The 19,305-nt window shown below is 38.2% G+C and overlaps 1 protein-coding gene across 3 annotated transcripts in view; it reads left to right on the top strand.

The window, feature by feature from the left end:
* Positions 1 to 19,305, top strand: part of Col12a1 (collagen type XII alpha 1 chain) — a 111,649-nt gene that overhangs the window by 31,182 nt on the left and 61,162 nt on the right. For 2 of the 3 annotated variants that reach the window (XM_005073702.4, XM_021229340.2), the window contains exons 14-25: positions 2,255 to 2,527; positions 7,452 to 7,718; positions 8,240 to 8,432; positions 9,376 to 9,497; positions 11,129 to 11,278; positions 11,355 to 11,474; positions 11,573 to 11,737; positions 12,166 to 12,312; positions 14,818 to 14,957; positions 15,445 to 15,574; positions 16,100 to 16,242; positions 16,542 to 16,671. In XM_005073702.4, the coding sequence (XP_005073759.2) occupies positions 2,255 to 2,527; positions 7,452 to 7,718; positions 8,240 to 8,432; positions 9,376 to 9,497; positions 11,129 to 11,278; positions 11,355 to 11,474; positions 11,573 to 11,737; positions 12,166 to 12,312; positions 14,818 to 14,957; positions 15,445 to 15,574; positions 16,100 to 16,242; positions 16,542 to 16,671 (1,980 nt within the window). The remainder of the gene's footprint in view (positions 1 to 2,254; positions 2,528 to 7,451; positions 7,719 to 8,239; positions 8,433 to 9,375; positions 9,498 to 11,128; positions 11,279 to 11,354; positions 11,475 to 11,572; positions 11,738 to 12,165; positions 12,313 to 14,817; positions 14,958 to 15,444; positions 15,575 to 16,099; positions 16,243 to 16,541; positions 16,672 to 19,305) is intronic. The other variant, XM_021229341.2, reaches the window with a different exon arrangement.

Below are 19,305 nucleotides of genomic sequence, written 5' to 3'. Positions count from 1 at the left end.
GTTATTTCATTTGTACTTTAAAAGGAGCTCTTGCAAATTAGTTTCAGGACATTAATGCACTTGACAAAGTCTTTATTGTGATTTTGTTCTATTTTTACAAGTCTTTTGAGTGTTAAAGTAGTTGGTTAAACTCATGGGAACACATGTCTAGTGATCAGAGATCTTTTTGTTTTAAGCTCAGAAACATCTCTGTGAATATATTTTTGCTTCAACCACAATTCTCTTCCTGTTATTTTTCTCATAGTGAAATTATTTGCTCATGTTTGTGAGATTGATGCCTGTTGTCATGGAAATAAACAATGCCACAGATTCAGTGCTGTAGAAATTAGGGAGAAAAATAGACTAAAAAGGGTAGTTCCTCAGAAAAGTAGATGTTGGTGATTTTCCTGGTATTAATTTGGAAGAGAATTTCCATATTCTAGCTATTCTTATATGTTTGGAGAATATTATTAATGCATCAGCTAGCTTATTTAAATCCAAGGTCACTATCAAGTGAGTTAGTTTCCCAGTAGTTCTCCTGACTACAGGCTAAGGAATTCAGAAGCAAAAGCACATGAGGAAAAACGATCTATAGTGAGCAAAGGAAAAGTGCACTGCAGACTTGTAACTTAGCAGAGTTGTAGGAAACCCATCATCAAAACAAGTAAAAAACAACAAGCAACCAAACCAGGCCAAGAAGCCAATAATATGAAGTTTCATATCTTCAAGTAAAGAAAATACAGAGGTTATTACCATGCAAGCAGAAGATTCTCCTATAAAAGGCTTTTCTACTTTTAAGTACTGAGGGAAAAAGTCACTATGTTCTTGAAAATAACTGTTCTTGGTTTCAGAGAAATATGCAGCTAATTTCCTTCCGGAGACAAGATGGCCTGTCTGCTTTCAAAGTTATTTATAATAATGGAGTAAGAACTTTCCATCAGGATCTGGTAGACTTTCCAGCTTCTGTTTTATTTATCTTTCCCTCTAAGTTTTACAATGTATGAGGAGAGTGTTTGTGCACTGACTTTTTTTTTCATTAATCATCATCTTTATTTTTGGTTGATGCTTAATTGTTTATGAGTAGTACTAAAATGTTCATTTTCACTTTGAATTAAGAAAATAGTGGCTTTCAAAATTCTAGCATGTGCATTAATATTTACATGAGTGTAGAACAGTGACTGGCATAATGTATGCTAAGGAGGCAGATGTTTTATATTTATGTCATAATGTGGCATATGCCCTAGTAAAAACATCTAACAAAGTGACTAGTAGACATCTGTGCCTATTATTAAGTTAAGGTTTCTATGTTTTTCCATTTAGGATATGTATATATTAATGAAAGAGCCATGATTTCATAGCATTTTGATCAGACAGAACAAGTAGTGTGCTCTACGTGATGACTACTTTTCAGTTTTCCAGAAGTACTGGCGATTTTTAGTTTCATTGGAGTTAAGCTATGTTGAATGTTTGTGCTTCTACTCTTTTGATGTGAATATGCAAGTAAAAGTTTATTCGAAAAGCTATTGTGGAAGTTAAGGTTTGCGAGTGGTATATGATTGTTGTGGTAACTTATTCATACAATAAAATTGAGATGATTACAATTAGAAAGGAAAAAAGATACTGGTAAGGACACAGAGACCTTTGTAAATAGCGGGCTATGTTCTAAAGCACTCTGAAATCTGATAAAATATTGAAATGTAGTCATTTTTCCTTTTGGAAAAATATTAAAAGCATGTATTTCTTCAAATCTGGCCCGGAGGACCCTGCAGTGCGAATGGGCACACGAGGTAAGACTGATAGTCAGGAACTGTGCAGCTTGGACTTTTCTTTCACCAATTTGCTTCACTGATTAAAAACAGACCCAAAGCTCAGAAAGAATGGTCAATTTTAGAGAGTTTGAGGTTGAGTCCAGTAGGTTAGGATGTCTACCAGGATGAGTGAATACTTAATTATCTGGCTGACATTTAAAAAGTGCTACTCCTGTGGGACCAGGATTTATCATTAGTGCATGCATTGGCTTTTTGCAGCCCATTCCCTATGGAGCGATACCTTGCTCAATATAGATACAGGGGGAGGGCCTTGGTCCTGCCCCAAATGATGTGACAGACTCTGATGAATCCCCATGGGAGGTCTCACCCTCTCTGAGGAGTGGATATAGGGTGGGAGGAAGGGCAGAGTAGGAGGAGGGGAGGGAGGGGGAACTGAGATTGGTATGTAAAATAAAAAAGATTGTTTAAAAAATAAAATGTGCTACTTTTTAAAATCTCTGTTCTAGAACGTGGTTCACCTCAAAATCTAGTTACAAAAGATATAACGGACACGTCTATTGGGGCTTATTGGACATCTGCTCCAGGAATGGTTCGAGGCTACAGAGTCTCATGGAAGTCGCTTTATGATGATATTGAAGCTGGAGAGAAAAATCTTCCCGGAGATGCAATTCATACTATGATAGAGAATCTACAACCAGAGACAAAGTACAAAATTTCAGTTTTTGCAACTTACAGCAGTGGAGAAGGAGAGCCTGTGACTGGAGATGCCACAACTGAATGTAGGTAACGTCCCAAGTGTGTTGGGATACATCTTTGTGCTACCTAAGGACTAATTAGCTCAGGTGACACACAGTTTAACCACTGAGTTTTTTTCCTCCACTTGGGAATAAGAACTGAACATTAATTATGTTTAAGGAGGGTGGTTTAAATTCAAATTAGATTCAAATCTGAAAAATAATATTATACTCGGACAATTTTTGAATTCTTCCTGGCCACATGTTCAATTTTGTTTTCTAGTAAAAGGGTCAGCTAGTTAGGATACTCAACTAGTGAAAATTCAGTTCCCATGTAGACTAAGAGAATTTAGGAGATTTTGTGATTGCACGATTTTGGTCAAGTGCCTCAGCTTTGAATGTCAGTTTCCTAGTCTGTAGAATACAGATGACAAATTTCTTCTCTTATAATGCCATGAGGATTAAATGAAATGACAGCAGACAGAGTACCAGGTGCAGTGTCTAGCCATTTAAGTACGTCAGTACGTCAGTAATGATATAAGGATATTGAGTTTATGCTTTTTACATGAGAGTAATACTACATTCATTACCCTTTTCTTGTTAATTTTTGCTAATATTAACTCAAAAGCCCATTCTATTTTTTTGTGGCTCAGATTGACTTCTATTTCATTACTTTTTTCTTGTGAATAATTATGAACACTCTATCTGTGGAAGGAGGAGGCATCAAGACTTCTCAGTTTTCCTTCCTGTTTTTTGAATGACAGTGTGTATGTTTAGTAATTTCAGCAAGTGCCCCATTTTGGTGGGTGTGGGGATAACAGAGAAAGCTGTGTGTGTGTGTGTATAGGCAGGGAAGGATACCTGGGGGCTGGGCTTCCTGATCACCATCTCTTTTCTTTTCTCTTTCTTTTTTCGAGACAGTGTTTCATTATGTAGCCCTTGTTGGCTTGGACTCACTATGTAGATGTCACTGGTTTCAAACTCATAGACAGCAGCTTGCCTCTGCCTCTTGAGTGCTGGGATTAAGGTCTGGCTTCTCTTTGCTCACTTTTGCTGTGAAGAGAATAGTGTCCTAAGACAGCCAACTGGAAGGACTGGGTATGGGAGGAATGTACTCAATTCACATTCTATCTGGTATAAAGATGTCCTTATGTAACACTGTAGCATGTACAGTGCATAGGCACAACAAATGCAGAATGGAACAAACCAAAAAAAGCAAAGAATATTTAAACATAATAAAACAAAACCCAAACCAAACAAAACAGCAGCAATGATAAAACCAAATAACAACAAACATCTGCCAGTCACAGACATTTCTAAACATTTAGAGGAAAACTATTTTTCTTTTGTTTTGGAAACTTTCACATTTTTTAAATTAAATCTTTTTTTTTAAATTTTTACATACCAACCCCAGTTCCCCTCCCTCCCCTTTTCTCACCCCCTTCCCTTTTTCCCCATCCAATCTTCAGAGAGGGTTAGGCCTCCCTTGGGGAGTCAACAAAGTGGCATACCAAGTTGTGTCAGGACCAAGTCCCATATCAAGGCTGAGCAAGGTATCCCACCACAGGGAATGGGCTCTGAAAAGCCAGTTCATGCACCCTAGATAAGTCCTGGTTCCATTACCAGATCAAGCCATCTAACCGTCACCCACATTCAGAGGGCCTCGTTGGGTCCCATGCAGGTTCCCCAGCTGTCAGTCTATAGTCTGTGAGCTCGCACTAGCTCAGGTCAGCTGTCTCTGTGGTTTTCCCAGTCATGATCTTGACCTCTCCCCCTTGCTCATGTGATCCCTCCTCCCTCTCTTCAACTGAACTCCAGAAGTTCAGTCCAGTGCTTGACTGTAGATCTCTGCATTTGCTTCAATCAGTTACTGGATGTAGGTTCTATGATGGCAATTAGGATAGCCACTAATTTGATTATAGAGGAAGGCCAGTTCAGCAACTCAGGCACCCTCTTCCCTATTGCTAGGAGTCTTAGCTGGTATCGTCCTTGTGGATTCCTGGGGATTTTCCTAGCGCCAGGTTTCTTCTCAACCCGATAATGACTCCCTCTACCAAGGTATCTTGATAGAAAAAAAGTTTTCACATTTTCATATGTGCTTCTTACAAGTGTTGTGTCTGGCATCACTTTCAACTGAAACTCAAGGACATGGCACATGAAAGTTGATGCTGTGAAAACTATGAGTTGGGATTAGACTATCCATTGTCCTGCCTCATGGTGGCTACTTCAGCAGTGGCATGAGGAATTGTTAAACAGTTTAACAACTGTGAGTTGGTAAAACATGAAGAGAGGTCACAGAGTATAAGCCTGCCACAGCATTTTGTAGTACATGACATATCTATTAATGATGTTAGTAACATTGACTTTTAATTATAAGAAGCGGCAAAGCTTTGATTTTTCTCTTCCTAAAGTATAATTTCTTATTTAAACTGAGTTGAGATTTGATGTATCTCATTTTAATTCAGTTTGTTTATTGTAAGGAGTTAATGGAAATGCAGAAGTACAGTAGAAACCCAGAGAGTATGTCAAGGCATGAAGTAGAACATTTGGCTGCTATTGACATTTTTAAATTGGTAAAGATTTGGAAGTTTGGGATTATGTTCTTTTGGGAACTTGGTTTATTTTTAGCTACCACTCATAAGTTTTAACTTTCCCTTTTTCTCAATTGTGAATTGTGGGAATAAAAACTTGAGAACTTTATGTGTGACAAAGATGTCTTGTTCTACTGAGAAAAAATTTAGGAGCTAGAAATAGGAGATCATGCAATATATTTTTAGTATAGCACCTTCCAGGAAAATATGGATGTCCACCAATTTTAGTGTTTGTAAACATTAGCGATAATCTAATGCGATGAATTTTCGTTTTTCTTCTTTTTTGCTCTAAGGTACAACTAAAAATACTTTTTAGGATAGGGGAATGGGTTTCACTGTGGCATCTTCATAGAATGTCACAGTATGCATTTTCATCTGTTCTTCTCCCAGACTACTAATCTCTAGGTTTCCCTCTTCTTTTTCCTACTTAGCTCCCCTTTACTGCTTTTCAATCACAAGTATTTGATTATTCTATTTCCTGTTCTCCCTCGAAATCTCTTCTTCTCCAACAAACCCCCTTTTCTAGCTTCATGACCTACAAATGCACCTACATAAACACACACACACACACACACACACACACACACACACACACACACACACACACTTAGGTTCTTGACATCAGAGATGGGGGTAGAGGAGGGTGAGCATGAACTGGTTTCCCCACGTCCTCTACTAGGGCCACTGACATCCTTAGATTAGGACTGAATCTACACAAACTTAATTAACTGAAATTGCCTCCCCAAAGATCCTACTTGAAAGTATCAACGTTGGAGGTTAAAGCTTCAACATGACTTTTAGGGAGGACACAATTATTACATCCAAAATTTAGGTGACAAATTTTGTCTCAGTCTGCCTTATAATTTTCATTTGAATCCAGATGTTGTGAGTTTTATTTTGTTGGGTTCTGGAAAGTACATTACTGTAAATATTGAGCTTACCCTCTGTCTAGAATGTAGTGATTTGGAAATAGTTTGATTTTTTTGAAATTCAGTCTAAGACCTGTTTTGGTTTAGGACCACTTTTTCTTTGTTATTGAAATAATCACCTGACATCACCACTATTCTGAAAGTTGGTCTTCTGAATTGGGGAACCTTTCTGGCCACACATGATCTTCAAGAGTGGTTCTGTTTGTTTTGGGTGGTGCGTGCTCTAGTTTGTGGCTCTTTTCTCACACATATGCCCTGATTTATCATGGTTTGGGGACCAAAAGAGCATCTTCTGTATGGTTTTGGAGCATTTTATCTGTGGCATGCTCTCTACTGCTGTGCTCTTTCTGTGGATTCCAGTTGGTGAGGACTTCCATGATCTCCTCAGTTAAGGAGGATCCCACCTACCTGTGTTGGTGCATGGAAACACTCCAGCAATAAAATGGCCAACCATGGAGTCAGCCCTAGTCTCTTCCTAAAGTCCCAGGGATCACGGGTGCTAAGTGATGTTCATTTTCTAAAAACTATTTTAACAAAATGTTTCCCTTCCCCATTGAAGGCTATTGAATTATGATTCTTATCCATTTGACCATGAAAATTTCTTTGAAAACCTGGAAAGATGGTTGATTTTGTTTCCTTCAGCTTTAGTGCCTTCTGAAAGTACCTGAGTCTTCCAGTTTTAAGAATATTCTATTGAATTAAATAATTCTTCTGATAAACTCATTACTTATAAGGAAGGGGCTATTGGTTGTTTGAAGATATTTGGTGATTTATTTCTGAAAGTTATTCATAAGAGTGAAATATTAGTAAAAGAGCTAATTGAGTGGTAATATTAGCTACACATTAGATACATGTTAATACACAGTGCTTCCTAAAATATTTGAGGTGTATGCTTTTATCTAGTAGCCTTTGAGATGTTTTCACCTATTAGAGTTGCCTGTTCTCTTGCATTCACAGTCTTACATGAGAGCATAGAAATCAGAAGATTAATGTCAGTCATGCTAATTCTGAGTAGCCATTTACAGATTGTAGCTTCTTCTGAAAAGGCCAGAATAAAATTTCTAACTCTTATTTTCGATCTTCTGTATTCCTTCTGGCTTTATTACTAGAGGAGTTCTTTAAAGATAAAACACAATAAAAATTTAAAACCACATCTTTGGAGATGGATCTTTTTTCTTTACTTAAGTCTCTAGAATGCAAATAGGAAATCCCTGCAATATGAACTTTCATTTTTTAGTATTAACTGGATAAAACAAAAGCATCTTACTGAGGCCAGGTTGAGATTAGGCTCACATGCCATCACGAACTCCAGAGACTACAACATTAAGCAAGACATCTGTGTCCACACTTAAGGATCCAGAGTTTCTTCTTACATGAAGGAGGGGGCAGACAAAAATTGTTTTCTTTTGACATGGTATACATTAATTTTTTTAAAAAATTTTTTTACAGTATCCCGAGATTCTAAAACCTTAAAAGTGGATGAAGAAACAGAACACACGATGAGAGTCACATGGAAACCAGCACCAGGGAAAGTTGTCAACTACCGTGTTGTGTATCGCCCTCAAGGGGGAGGGAGACAAATGGTCGCTAAGGTGCCGCCCACAGTCACTTCAACAGTACTAAAGAGACTTCAACCCCAGACCACATATGACATCACAGTTCTCCCGATGTATAAGACAGGAGAAGGAAAGCTGAGGCAAGGATCAGGGACAACAGGTACACAACAGTAACAATACTAATCATGCCTTGGGGGCGGGGAGGATGATGCATTTTAAAAGGAGACTGTAGTGTATCTTTCATTTGTAAACATTTCAGATTGAATCTGGGGTTGTGGGCTTGCGGAGGGGAAGTGTCTGCCGCTGAGTTTTAAAAGTATTTGCTCAACAGGAATGAGACCCTGGATTCAAGCTCGAGCACCATGCATGCAAACGTTTAAAGCTTGTAATAAACTAAGTTATATTTATTAGTTGGGTTGTCTGATTAGTGCCTTATTTGCTTTGCATATCTAGTTCCTGGTAAAAATGATCCTACCGGCTAACATATCAATCTAGAACTCACCTGCATTGTGAGAATGTTTATGCTGCTCGGGCACCACTCCATTGCCCAGTGCTTTTATTGAACATCTGTGCTACTAGATTTGACTCTTTATATATGCATATTTTTGTGGGAGCTAATAAAAAACACCTAACACTATCTTATTGGCAATACATATATAAAAAACCTTTTCACTTTTACAGCTTCTCGATTTAAATCACCAAGAAACCTCAAAACTTCCGATCCGACAATGTCAAGTTTCCGAGTGACTTGGGAGCCTGCACCTGGGGAAGTGAAAGGTTACAAAGTCACATTCCATCCTACAGGCGATGACAGAAGACTAGGGGAGTTGGTCCTTGGACCATATGACAACACGGTTGTCTTGGAGGAGCTTAGGTAGGAATAAAATGTATTTGTACTAAAAGGTTGCATCACTTATATAAATTAGTAGGTTTTGCACAAACAGTTACCTCATATCTGTTTTCAGCAAAGACTTAAGCCTGAACAAATAGATTGTGTTTTTAAATAATTTTTCTTATTAAGTGATCAGGGATAACTGAAAGAAAAACAAGTACCTGGATTTTAACATTTCCATATCACATAGTTTCATTGCAATTGCAGCCATATGGAAATGTGTGGTGGCCAGGTAACTCATTCTGAGACACCCCTCCCCCCAGTGTGGGTATCCCTGCAGTGAGGCATACTGGAACACAAAGACCAGAGCCTGAGCTTGTTGCCAGCTGGCAAAACAGCGTTGGGTTGATTCAAGGTCTGGTTTTAGGCAGTGAGTTGGGAAACAAAGGAGTGTGAGTTTGACCAACACTCTACATTCTTCCATTGGTACCAATGGACTAGTGTACCTTCCTCTTGGAAACTTCATCTGTTCAAGTTTTCATTTAATGTTCAACCTGTTGTTCACTATCACTTGAGTAGATAGGGTGAATGTGATGTCACTGTTTGATGCTGCCCAGTGTTCAGTTACTTTGCAGACATCGAACATTTCAATCTTCTTAAACACAGCATCTTAGAGACAGCAGACGCAAGGCAGATCCTTCTCCATTCTGAGCAGCATGGGGGGAATTCTGCCTCTGGCAGCAAAGCAAGTCCAGAAATGATGCTGTAAATCCCCAGAGATCACTGGAAGGCTGGGTGGCTAGTATCCTGTGATCCTCAACATCAAGCTGGAATGCGACAGCAACTATTTTTCATTTTCCACAATACTGAGCATTTTAAGTTGCTCTAGGTAAAAGTTTGTCAGTGAAGATGAGTGTCTTTAACAAGATGAATGCTGTTTCCCTGAGTTCATGGTTCATACCCACTCTGCATGTCACTGTTTCAGGGCAGGCACCACCTATAAAGTCAATGTTTTTGGGATGTTTGATGGAGGAGAAAGTTTGCCACTTGTTGGGCAAGAAATGACAACCCTTTCCGATACAACTGTGACACCATTTTTATCCTCTGGTAAGAAACTGAGTTATATTTCCATAGAAAAATAGTATGAAGCTATCTCAAATGTGAAGTCTTAGGTTATTAAACAATGACAAGTGATTATAATTTTTTTACTACAATTTATTTAAATAATTCACATGCTATTTTATGTTTGAAAAAAGTGCTTCAAGATATCCAACTGAGCCAACTTTTGGCTTTTCATTTTCATTTTGGGATTAACTAAGTACTGCTATTTAAAAATGAGTTTTTATTAAGTGTAGCACCAGTAGTTACGCTTTCTAATTTTTCTCTTTAGTGATACAGTTTTCTTTTGTTATAATAATTATATATCTCTGCTTCAGTGTCTTACTTTGGCCAAGAAAGAAGGCTTTACATGTAAAAAAGTGGGCAATCATGACTTGCAAGCAAAATGGTAGCACACGTCCTATAGCCCCTCGCCATAGCTACAGCTTTGATGTCAACAAAGCTGGCATTGAGTAGAATTAAAGCTGGAAGTAGGAAGTAGAGTTTACTTCTAAACATTGGAAAAAATCATTTGCTAAAACCAGCAGGTCTTAGCATAGACAGGGATTTTAAAGGTGAGGGTCTTAGGAACAGTGGAAGTCTTCCATCTTGGGAAAGTATTACATGGATGGCACTGTGTAATTGGTAGTGTGATAAGCATTGCTTAATTTTATTTCATTTTTAAAGGGGTTAAATATGATCTGATAACATTGCAATAGATGGGAAAAATTAAGGCTGGGGACACAATCTTCTAGAAAAAAACAGCATTTAAGGTTAGATGTGAATAAAAGAAAGTTAAATTTTGATATTTTGCATTGTTTCATTGTTTCTCTTATGATGATATTAACTGGCTTATATTTTTATTTTGTAGCTTGTCACTGAGGATATTGGGATTATTTTCTCTTCCCAAAGCACCTTCGCTTTGTATCTGTGTTTGTTTGTTGTTTCTACAGCTCTCACTTGGTGTATTTCTTTGCACACTTTTCCTAAGTGTCTTCCTCCTTCCTCAGTTTTTTGAATGTGCAAACTTTGCTGTCTGAATTTATTTATCTAAAGTAGATGAAACAATGAGATAATATAACCATGTGTCAGATTTTCAAAATATGTCTTTACTTCATAAAGTTCAGATTTTAAGAGTTAAGTGTCTAATCTTTCATAATATGTAATAGTTACCTGGTAGCTTAATTATTATAAAGGATACTTTTATATAGTTTACACATTTAATCAGTTCATCTTATATTTATTTATAAATATAAATAAATAGTGAAGAATGTAATATCTTACCTTATTTGCACCCAATTATTCAAATTATTGTTAGATAGCTGTGCATTCTCATTTATTATTTTAGGTATTAATTGTGTGAGCCTTTAAAACTGACCATCATGGTTTAGTTAAAATCTCTAGGTTGTATAGTCATGGTTAGGAAATATAATCAATGATGAAGATTTGCTACTTAAATAATCTTTGGAGAAATTGGTTCTCGTGACTGTTATTTTAGCTTAATAAATTATAGTTGTGGCTTTGAATTATTAAGCTTAGCTGGTGTGTTGAAATAGACAACTTGGGTGGCAGAGTTTGTATAGGGAGCAACCTGCCAACTATGTGCTCCTTACTGACCTGTCTCACGATTACTGTGTCAGGGATGGAGTGTCTCACCAGAGCCGAAGCAGACATTGTGTTGCTGGTGGATGGGTCATGGAGCATCGGCCGCGCAAATTTTAGAACCGTGAGAAGCTTTATTTCTCGTATTGTGGAAATCTTTGATATTGGTCCCAAGAGAGTACAAATTGGTAGGTTCCAACAATATTGAAGATCTTTGGCAATTTGATTTAGGCATACAGCCTAACATCCATGCTGTTATTTTAGCTCTCGCTCAGTACAGCGGAGACCCCAGAACAGAGTGGCAGTTAAATGCTCACAGAGACAAGAAGAGTCTATTGCAGGCTGTGGCGAACTTACCGTACAAAGGAGGAAACACCCTCACGGGTAAGTCGAGATGCTTTGGTGCGATTTTGGCATGTGCTTTTGGTCAGACAGATATCTGAGAAATGATGTGACTGGCTGTCTTTTAAAAATCCCACTAGGCATGGCTTTGAATTTCATTCGCCAGCAGAGCTTCAAGACCCAAGCTGGCATGAGGCCTCGTGCTCGCAAAATTGGAGTTCTCATTACGGATGGAAAGTCACAGGATGACGTGGAGGCTCCATCAAAGAAACTCAAGGATGAAGGAGTGGAACTGTTTGCTATTGGTAAACACTGGGGAAGACAGTGCTGCCCTGGGGTGGCTGATGTGCCGAGGACATTGCTTTAGTTAAAAATATCATTAGATTACCATAGTCGCTCAAGCCAACAGATGGTAGAATTTTTGACCCATCCAAATAAAAGTCCAGTGACAGAGGAATCGAAATTAATTGACAAAGGGGAAAATATTATTTTTAAAATTTCAGCTCTAGCTGTTTTGGAATGGTCAAGACCTTGCTATATCTGAGAAGAATAAAATCATACAATGGGATTTTTTTGCCAACAATGCCTCTGTGAACACCTGTGCTCATACACATATGCCCCAATACGGACTCGGTGGGGGAGCACTTATAAAAAGAAAAGGCAGGAGTATTTGTTTCATCCTATTAACTTTTCCTGACAAGAGCTTTCAGTCTGGACTGAACTGTTTTCCCAGGTATTAAGAATGCTGATGAAGTTGAACTAAAGATGATTGCTACTGATCCGGATGACACCCATGCATACAATGTGGCAGATTTTGAGTCATTATCCAAGATAGTGGATGACCTCACCATCAACTTGTGTAATAGTGTCAAGGGCCCTGGTAAGCTTAGCCAGGTGCTGGTCTATCTGGGTGGGTACCTCACTCTGAAATGCTCCACAGCATTAGAGGTTTTTGCCTTCTGGATGCCAGGAGCATTCCCTGAGTTGTGAGTAGATACAACATTACTGGCACATGGTAAACAATTGAAGGCTTTCAGGAAACTGATTATGAAATTTTGTCCTTGTTATAAGTAAAATTTCCTTCCTTTCTATTTAGGAGGATTATGGCAAAAGTGCCCTTCATTAATTTATCAGTTCTGGGAAAGTTAGAATGAATTTAACCTCACAGAAATAATAGAAATGCTTCTAGCATTTTGCAGAATTTCCTTTACTGGTGCCAACTGCGGGGGAACGTCTTAGTTAAGAATTTCTACTTTAGTTCATTTTTTAAATGTTTTTTTTTTGGGGGAGGGATGATACCAAACTAGAAAATGACTTCTAGTTTAATTAAGAAGTTATTTAGGTTATATGGCTCAGATAATGCCCCAAAATGGGAGGGGAAAAAAAGGAGAGTTAAGAGACCCCTTTTTCTGGCACAGATCTATTCTTGAGTGGAGCAACTTCAGGTCAGTGCTATGCCACACAGATGATCACGACTTAAGTTCACAGATTTAGCGTGCTAAGTAATGTGTGGTAGTCTCTTCCAGTTTCCTAAGGTAGAGGCCCGGGACAGACATCTTGTGTCTGCTTTCTTATCCTCAGCTGTAGAGTGTCACATTTGATGCTCTACACTGATGATCCCTTTCAAAAATCGCATAATCTTCTTTACTGGTGAAGACATAGATGCAGAGAAGTTACACAGTTAGGGTCAAATGGTGAGGGGTGCCTGCTGTTGTGGGGCTTTCAATGAGGTAACCATGGAAAGGGATTAGGGTTTAGAAAAAGAATTTCAGAACTGGGTTTGTAGTGGCAGGGGAGGGCACAGATGGATTAATATGCATGTAAACCATAGGATAGGTCATCGAAAGAACCCACATAAATCCATGATCCTTCGAATAAAAGGTTATCTCTCTTAAACATGCAGGCTGTGTAGAGACAGCCTGCCATTAACTTACAATGGTTTCAGAGAAGTAGGATGAAGTCAGTAAACAGTGCGGCAGTAATGCTTCACAATGTTTGGGTCCCTGGTTACAGTCACATTTTATTTTTCATGTTCCTCCTTGAACTTCTGTCTCCAAACTTTTACAGATTTTCTCGTTTGGATTTTGAATAACAGTCTGACCTTTTCCCTGGAGAAATAGACCAGCTGGGCAGCCAGAATTTGTAGGCTTCTGGCTTTGGGTTAGCTGAGAGAATTGTCTTTTTTTATTCAATCGGAGTGAACTTGGAGTGGGAATGAAAACATCTTTTATCTGCCTTTTTCTTCATTTTTTTTAATCAACCAAGTAATAGTTGCATTCATTGAAGTTTCCCAGACAGTAAAACTGCTTGATAATTTTGCAAGCTTGACTTTGACCCAAGTACAATAAAGGTTAGGCTGCTAACAGTAGGCACACTCACCCAGTTTGGCTTACAAAAATACCCAAAGGAGTTTATAAGTGATTGTCATGCTCAAAAGAGTGACTCCTTTCTCTTTAAGTTATTATTTGCAATATCTTGCTGTTGGTCACAATGTATTTATCATGTTCATTTTTATTGTTATTTTCTAGATACTGTTATTCACTCTTATTTACCCACAGAAAGCACAACCATTGGCTATTTTAAAATGGCTAACCCATATTGAAAAATATTAACATTTAAGCCTGGCAGTGATGGCTCACAAGTTTAATGGCTCCCCAGTACTCGGGAGGCGGAGGCAGGAGGATCTCTGGGAGTTCAAGACCAGGCTAGTCTACAAGAGCTAGTTCCAGGACAGCCTATAAAGCCACAGAGAAACTCTGTCTCGAAAAACAAAAAACTAAAAACAAAACCAAAAACCAACCAACCAACAAACAACCTCCCCCAAATATTAACATTTGCTTGTTTTCGTTATTTATTGAGTGAAAAACAGATTTTCTTATAACCTATTGAGAACTAAGCACATAAGAAGTAAGTGCTCTAAGGAAACACAACATAGACAGGCAACTAGTTTTGTCTTTGCAGAACACAGTGTGCCTAGACATAGTTAGTATGTGGTGATATGGGTCTAACCCCAGACAATGGAAAAGCTGAAGTATCTGGACTTCTACCCCTTCTACTGACTATGTGGATGGAGCAGAGAGAGGAGAGGGTGCCAGGGATGATTCAGAGGTCTAGGTGAGTTTTAACTAGTGGTTAAGAGCAGGATTTGGTGCTTAAAGAAGGACAATATACTCTAGTTTGAGCCTTCTGAGACTAAGGAACCCTTAGACTATTTGTTCAGAGAGGCCAATGGGCAATGAGCCTCTGTATAGATTCATTACCCACTTACCATCTGAAGGGAAGGCTGTAAACACTTTTATGTAGATCAGCGCTGTTTCAATGTAATTTTGTACTTCACTACCGTGCTACAGAAATGACAGTGTGTACACTTTATGTCTACATGTAGGTGACTTGGAAGCACCTTCTAACTTAGTTATATCTGAGAGGACTCACCGTTCTTTTAGAGTGAGCTGGACACCTCCTTCTGACAGTGTGGACAGATACAAGGTGGAATATTACCCTGTTTCTGGAGGGAAACGCCAGGAGGTGAGCACACGACACTTAAGCTTCCTTAGTCATGTTGAGAGTGGGTGCTTCTCAGTAGAGTTCAGAGGGAAACATTGGGTGAGGGACAGCAGATGAATGAAGAATGGTATTCTCTGTTCCTCTCAAGGCAGGCAGTTCTCTTTCAACTTCATTAAAGGGAAAACACTTTCTAAAAATGTTCTCAATAATGCAGAAGATCAGTATGATTTTTTCAAGTAAGTAAATTGATTTGTAAATTTGGACTAGACTCATAAAGTAGACAAAGGAATGTTATTAAGGATGATGCATTTTATTAGTTTTACAAATATGGTGATGGTATCTGGGAAAACAAGCTACATTATTACCTGAGATCTCTCTGTAATCTAGTAATTTCTCAAAATAAAGGGCAAAGTCTCACAAGATACCTTCTAAACTTCTGGCAGACAGCTGTTTGGAGGTCTAGCATGAAGATGGAGTTGATTGTTACTCCTTTTATTTTCCCCTCCAGTTTTATGTGAGTCGACTAGAAACCAGCACAGTGCTGAAAGACCTGAAGCCTGAGACCGAGTATGTGGTGAATGTGTACTCTGTGGTTGAAGACGAATACAGCGAGCCTTTGAAGGGCACAGAGAAAACCTGTAAGTCATGTGGGAAACAGCAGCAAGCACATAATCCATTATTTCACTTCCAAGACAAAGAGGTCATGGAACATGAGAGGATTTTTTGTCAGCCTTTGACAAATCCGCTGTGTTCCAGTCATTGATGTGTATGTTTTTTTTTTTAAAGAAGAATGATGTGAAATAATATGTTGGTAAATTCTGTCTGAAGCTCTATGACTAAAGAATAAAATAGCTTAGTGATGTTCCAGAAAAAAGGATTAAAGTTTCAGAAAGTTTATCTATTTTGGCTTTCATATGGTTTCACTGGAATGCCATTTGTAATCTGAACTTTGAGTGTTTTCCTCTTTTTAATAGTTGGAATGTGTGTCCTGGGGAATGAAGTATAATGAACACTGACATTGGGTCTTTATGGGTGGAGGGAGCTGTAGTAAATCATTAAATTTCTCAAGCAACACATTCTCTGTTTAGCATATATATTACCAATAAAATAGGAAGCATTTGTTTGACGGGATTTGACTGATGTCTGCTTTGGTGTTTTCATAGTGCCAGTCCCGGTAGTTAGCCTGAATATTTATGACGTTGGCCCTACCACCATGCATGTGCAATGGCAGCCTGTGGGAGGAGCTACTGGCTATACTGTGTCATACCAACCAGTTAGAGCCACTGAAGCGACAAAACCCAAAGAGGTAAGAGGTGCCTGTTTCTTAATCACTCCGCTTTTCTCAGGCTTTATAGGTCAACAGTCCTAATATTCTGCCAGTATTTATGAATCAATTTATAGCACGATACCCAAACAAACATAGAAAAGAGGTTTGTGACCTTCAACCCATTTTTTTAAAACATTGTGATGAAAAAAATCCAGTTCTTTTGAATGTAAAAACTCTGTTCTAATCTTATGGTTACTAACAGGCTTCCACTGTATCTCCCGTTGAGTGGAAGCTTTGGCCTCACATGTCTTATTTCTCCCTGGCATTTCCTTGTGCAGATGCGTGTGGGGCCAACAGTGAATGACGTGCAACTGACTGGCCTCCTTCCTAACACGGAGTATGAAGTCACTGTCCGGGCTGTCCTGCATGACCTCACTAGTGAACCTGCCAAAGCTCGGGAAGCCACGCGTAAGATGTTTCTGGCTTTCTTTCTTTTCTTATTGCTGTTAAATTTAACAAAGGTTGGAATCCTTCCATATGCTGTTTGTGATAGTTGAACAATGCATAACTATAGTTGTTAATTGTAACGTGAAATCTTTCCACCAGCCTGGTCCCAGAGCCTCATCAGTCCCAAATGAACACACAAAAGCTATATTATAAGACAAACATATACATAGATGAATATTTCCCATCAATTAACTTTTTTGTTAATGTATGACATAATAAGTGTAATTTTGACATTGCATATATTTAAACACTATACTTTCCTTATATTTGTCCTTTTGCACTGCTCTGTACCCTTTCCACTCTCCTTCTTTATTCCTCTAAGTTGAACCCTTTCTGATACTGTATTCTGTCAAGTCATGTCATATCAGGATCCATCAATCTATTGGTCAATCTGTCTATCTATCTTTACATCTATCTGTCTTTCTTTTTATGTTTAATGAGCCTCATATTGAGGTATATCTTATAATCAACAGAGTTTTAGAGTTTTTCTGGGCAACAATGTGCTAATCATGGCGTAGATATGAAATAATACTGCATGTTTTAATCCATGAAGTACAGTATGTAAGATACATGAGACTAAGACTATTGTGTGACTATAGCTTGGAGAAGGGTATTGAGGTTAAGTTAAAGCATTTTGAATTCTTGTCCAAGTGGAAACTAGCACCTATGAATGCACATTTGAAGTGTGTCAATTAATCAGTCCATTCAATCCTACAACACTTTGATCATGAACTATATCCCAGTCATTAAGATTGGAGTTGGGGATATTCCACTGGATGTAAAGCAGTGTGCAGAAGGCCTTTTCTTATTCTACAGTTATCTGTGTATTGTTCAGTGTCTTGGGTCAATGATGATTATTTCCCTGAGGGCTTAATAAATTCCCTTCCTGGAGAAGTGTACTTTGATTTTGCTTGGAGAAGTAAAAATTTCTGGGATATATGTATGGGTTAAATTTAGTGTTCCTTAGCCTACCCTTCTAAGGAAATTGATGAAGGAACTTCAAGGGGGAAAATGATAGTGAGGAAACATAAGCATCACGCAGCAGAGAAACGAAATAGCCTGGTAGTATAAATTTATTGTCAATTTATAAAGATTTATTATTTTTAGGTGTTAGATCCTGATCAGGGCTGGTGGTTTTATGGATGTGGGTAATGATACATGAGAGGGTGGGATTCAGCTCAGATTGAAAACATATATTCTGAGGTGGCTGGGAGAGAAGGCCCAAGATTCACATTGAGATGACAGACAAATGGCACCAGAGATTTGAGAATTGTTCTAGGCTACAAAAGTGGAGGGGAGGAGATAAGAGAAAGATGCAAATGCAAAGAAACAAAAGCAATGGAAATACAGAGGGAGAAGAAAGATAATGGTAGAAATAGGGATTCAAGAAGAGAGACCCACAGAGTTGAAATAACACAAAGAGAAATGATTCAATGGGCAGCTAGAAAGAGGTACATCCATTACAACAAGAGAAAATAAAAATAAATAAATAAAAAAGTCAAGGGCAGTAGAGTACAACTTTAATCCCAGCATTCAGAAGACAGAGTCAGGCAGATTTTTGTGGGTTCAAAGACTAGCCTGGTTTACCATAAAGAGTTTCAGGATAGCCAAGGCTATGTAGAAAGACTCTACCAAAAAAAAAAAAAAAGAAACAAAGAAAATAAAGAAAATTTTCTTTTATCCATTATCTTCCCCATTTTAAAAGGTAATCATTTGTTTGATTTGGCAAAATTTTGTCATTTATATTTTTTCCAACCATTTAGGCAAAAATGTTTGTTCTTACAAGCTTAGTAGGTACCTAACATTGGCCCACTTTTATTTTTAATTCTCATAACTATTTTTATATAGAATCCCCTATAATATTCTCTTTTATTAATTATTTGAGAATTTTGTGCAATTTATTTTGATTATATTCCTCAATGTCTCCTAGACCCACCTCCCTTCCCTACCCACCCAACTTTGTGTTTTATTTTCCTTTTTAAACCCATTGAGTCCAATTTCTGCTGCTCATATACTTTTGGGCATGTCTATATCCACATCCAATGAAGCACAGTTAGTTTGCTAATGACCACTCAGCAGGGGTGGAACTTCCTTCCTACTTCCAATCTCCATGCTGGATTTTAGCTGGCTTGAACTTGCCAAGGTCTTCAGAATGCTGTCACAATTCCTGTGAGTTCATATGTATGACTGCCCTGTTGCGTTTGGAGAACACTCTTACCATGTAGTCATCAACCATGTCTAGCTCTTAAAAACTTCCTGTCCTCTTTTCTCAAATGATTCCTGAGCCTTAGGAGGAGAGGTTGTAATACATATGTACTGTTTACACCTAGAGAAGTTGTGCAGAAAGAAGTTTTTCTGGTGATGGCTGAGAGACGCATTAATTTACGGACACAATGATAAGTTACCAGGAGTTGATTTAATATTATATTTATTTATCAGAGGAATAGTAGAAAGCTGTTGTCTATGGCTTATTACCTGCCAGTCACAGGTTGCTGACTTTGATAATGGCAGTGATAAGCATGTATTTCATCTTGTGGAGCAGAGCAAATAAAATCAGAAAGTAGTTGACTACTCCCATGGCATTCATACCACGAT

The sequence above is a fragment of the Mesocricetus auratus genome, unplaced genomic scaffold (genome assembly GCF_017639785.1).
Source record: "Mesocricetus auratus isolate SY011 unplaced genomic scaffold, BCM_Maur_2.0 Super-Scaffold_100691, whole genome shotgun sequence".
Classification (NCBI taxonomy): Eukaryota; Metazoa; Chordata; class Mammalia; order Rodentia; family Cricetidae; genus Mesocricetus; species Mesocricetus auratus.
The sequence above is the reverse complement of the archived record's forward strand: the minus strand, read 5'-3'. Positions and strand labels throughout refer to the sequence as shown.